This window comes from Cicer arietinum, chromosome 8 (genome assembly GCF_000331145.2).
Source record: "Cicer arietinum cultivar CDC Frontier isolate Library 1 chromosome 8, Cicar.CDCFrontier_v2.0, whole genome shotgun sequence".
NCBI lineage: Eukaryota > Viridiplantae > Streptophyta > Magnoliopsida > Fabales > Fabaceae > Cicer > Cicer arietinum.
Window position 1 is genome coordinate 22081675 of NC_021167.2, and position 4178 is coordinate 22085852.

At 26.7% G+C, this 4178-nt stretch overlaps 1 protein-coding gene across 1 annotated transcript in view; it reads right to left on the bottom strand.

Annotated features, from left to right (window-relative positions):
• Positions 1–1874: 1874 nt before the first annotated feature.
• The window catches only part of LOC101510291 (13-hydroxylupanine O-tigloyltransferase-like), a 10611-nt gene continuing 8307 nt past the window's right edge, over positions 1875–4178 (bottom strand). Inside the window, exon 2 of the mRNA XM_004506249.3 lies at positions 1875–2810. Coding sequence (XP_004506306.1) covers positions 1905–2810 — 906 coding nt within the window. The 3' untranslated portion in view covers positions 1875–1904. The remainder of the gene's footprint in view (positions 2811–4178) is intronic.

Consider the following 4178-nt stretch of genomic DNA (forward strand, 5'->3'; position numbering starts at 1 on the left):
AATATATTTTGTTCAACTATTTACTTAATAATAGGGAAACAACATAGGGCAACCTTAGACAGTTGAGAAATGTGACATTCTCGTTCAAGCTATCTGAATCATACACATGAACTAACCTCATTAAACCCACGAGGAAGAAGTAGAGTTGTGTTCCTAAATTAGCTATGCAAAATCTATCAATTTACTTCTAGTTTTCCAAACAAAGACGAAGAGTGTTCAGAATATGTTTGTTGAATAGATATGTGACTCAAATTGACCAGAAGTAGAAACATGGACATAACGAGAATAAAATGAAATGAGTCTTACAATTGTTAAGAAATATCGTAACAATCAATATATGAACGTAGGTTTAATATAATATGACAATATATGAGTTTTTGTGAACAAAATATCATAACGATTAATATATCAATATATGTTTAATATAATATGACAATATAAGAGTGTTTAGGAACAAAATGGTGTATCCCATGAACATAGATTCAAGAACTCTAGAATGAGTAAAAAGTTATACCAAAATCTTGGTCTTGGTCTTGGACTCTTGTCATATTAACATAATTCACATGTAGTCAGAGTTGTGGCAATTTATCATTAATTATACGTACTTTTATAAATAAAAATGTATACAGTCAAATAATAAAGAGAACTCAAAAGTACATTTTTTGAATGGACAAAAATGATATGCATATTGGTTGTGATGTCTAATAGGTAGTGGTGGCTAATATATTTCTACCAAGATATATATTGAAAACCATATATAATGAATAATAATCATGTTTTGTGATAGTATGGTTGAGCATCGTGTTAGACACAATCTGTAGGAAAAAGTTAGAAATAATTTGGTCGTCTTAATTATCATTCTATTTTCACCAGTAATAGTCCAAAAATCTTTGTTTGTAAGTAAAAAGACTAATATGTTGTGTGGATTAGCTTCTGAATGGATGTCATAATTCCTCATTTTAATAAGCAATGTATAATTTAAGAAAGATAAGTAGTAATGTTGGGCTTCGGAGAATTTTATACTATGTTTGTATTTTAGTAAGAAAACTTTATCAAAATATTTACACTAAATTAAACATAAATATGATACATAATTAAGAAAAAAATAAACATATCCAGGTTTTTTTTCCAATAACCTTTTTGTCAAAAAATTTTATCACAATACTCAGTTTTCAAAACTATATACTAAAATACTCAATTTTTATACTCACTTATAATTAAATCGCATATGCAAATGGACTTCTTTAATAAAACCCAAGTTTGCAAAGATGACTTCTTTAAGAAATTTTTCAAAAAAAAAAAATCAATTTTTTTCAAATTATATATATATATATATATATATATATATAATTCATAAAAAAAACACAAACACAAAATTTAAATTACAACGAAGGATATTGGCTCACATATGAAGGTGAAACATTGTAACACAATCTTAAAATGCTGAAAATTAAAAAAGATCGTCTAAATTGTACTCGTATTAGAACTGAAATAGATGTTAGAGAAAAAGTGTCAAGAAAATAAAAATTATGTCAGTTAACTAGTCATACAAGAAAACATTGTCCAAATGTTACAGGAAACTCGAGTCAATCTATGTAATTTAAAATTTGTATTTGTGTCTTTTTATGAAAATAAAAATTAATTTTTCTTTTGAAAAATGCCTTAAGTATTGCAAATTCGAGCTTCCTAAAGGAAATCGCCATTTGCAAAGTATTTTGTAAGCGAGTATAAAAATGAGGTATTTTGGTATATAGTTTTGAAAATAGAGTATTTTAATAAATTTAAAAAAAAAATAGGGTATTGAAAAAAAAAAACCAACATAACCACATTTATCAAGGTTTATTATAATGAATTATTACAATACAAGTTCTTAGTTATTATTTGCTTGATTATATTATCCCTCATTAGAAATTGGATCTTAATATCATTTTTCCATTATTATTGGCCTTGAGTATGTTATCCAACTCTTTCTCTAACCTTTCCATTGCATTAATTGGTAGACAAATAGGAACTACTCTACCTTGTTCTCCTTTAGAATTGGTAAAATGCATATAGACACTCACTCCTGGAATGTCTCCAAGACCTGCTTTTGCTACACCACCATATAAAGCCTTTCCCCATCCAAAGTCCAAATCTTTTAAAGAAGCCTTTGAAATATTTGATACCACAAAAGACCCTGACCTAGTAAAACAAGGTCTTCCGTTAGTTTCCATTAAGTCAATCATTGAGTGCACATACTCCTCAGTTGCTTCATTTTTTGCATTCTTCACTAGCTCTACAGCATAACCTAACGGTCGACCACAAAGTTTTCCAACGGTTGTAACTGCCGCTGGAAAAACAACAGTGTTACCATAAAATCCTTCAGGCAATGGAGGATTTAACCTACAACGTGCATTGACGATGCACAACAAACGAATCTCTTCGTTTGAGTTTTTCCACTGAAGTGCCTTTGTGCGGCAACGCCAGAGGCATGCAGTGAGAATCTTGAATGATGTTGATTTAGAAAGATGATGAGGAAGAAGAGCACGAATTGCAGCTATCTCTTTTGGGCCAAAGAAGAAAGAATGATGTATGAAGTTGCTTTTGGTATCTGGTGGTAGTTGTTGGTATTCTCTATGGATGCATGTAACTTTTGGTGGTTCTCTTGCACATAGTAGCTCCCTACACCACATAGGGAGAATTGAAGGCTCTTTTGCCTCATTTGCTAGTTCTGATAAGGCTTTTAGAAATTGGGAAATTCCACTTCCATCACTCATTGTATGGTTCATGCGAAGAGAAAAGATGAAACCACCACACTTGAGACGAGTTACCTACCATTTTTATGTAATTAAAAAGTCAAAATCTATGGATATGTAACTAAAGCTGTCAATTTGACAAATCTATTAAAAATTTCATAGTTAAAAATGGCCTAAAAAAGAAGGTCTCCAACACTAAAAAGCCTCTAAAATTTTGTGGGCTTATAGGTCCATTTTTTTCGAAAAGTTTTCGATAAATAATAATTTACATAGTTTTTTAAAATTGTTTTAGTTTGAGAAAAAAAATTCTATTTTTTCGAGAAAATGTTTTTTTTTATTTAATTTTTCCCGCAAAATTTTTCTGAGAAAAAAATATTTTTTTAATTTTTTTGATATCTTTTGAGGCAAATAAATTTTGAAAAATTTTCAAGAAAAAAAATCTAAAAATATTGAAGGCTTAAGACTCCTGAACCCCCTCCCTTAAGCCCATAAAAAATAATAAAATAATAAGTTGAGACTTTAAAAAAATTATTTTGATAAGAATTTAATATTTAAGACTTATTAAAAAAAATTAAAGAAAACTTTAGTGTTTGGGGTTTTTTGACAACTCTATATGTAACACTATTTAAAACAAATTGAATGAAGTAAAGAATTGAAGAAAAATATTGCAACATCTATCCCTTACTACATCAATATATTTAATGACCAAAGAAGTACCTAACATTTTTTGATGTATTATCATGATAGAACTTTGTTTAAACATGGTACAATGATTATTATATAAAGAAATGAGTTTTTTTATACAAATATCCTCTTTTTTTAATTTTAATACCAGATTGCCCCACTTCCAAAAAATATTACTAAAATGCCCTACTTTTTAGCCCCAGTTGTAGATCGCAACTTGGGGATGCGACTTCCTAAAGAAAAAAAATTTGAACCTCACTAGATGGTCGCATCCTGGGGATGCGACCTCCTACTTGCTTAATTTTTGTTTTGTTGAATTTTGTTATTTATTATTGGGTATATTATATTGTATATATTATATTTATTGTTATTAAATATTTTAAAAATAATTTTAACATTAAAAAATACAAAATATTATTATAAATAATAAAAATAATTAATTTAATAATATTATATAACTTTTAATAATTATTATAATAATAATAAAAAATAATTTTAATAATAATAATAAAAAGAAAATTCTATTAATAAAATAAAAATACTTTTATTATTTAATATATTCAATAATGTATTTAATATTATATATTCTTTGGTTGTTGAATTTTGTTATTTATTATTGGGTATATTATATTTATTATTATAATAATAAAAAGAATAATAATAATAATAATAATAATAATAATAATAATAAAAAGAAAATTCTATTAATAAAATAAAATAAAAATACATTAAATTAAAAGAAAAAATACATTAAAAAAA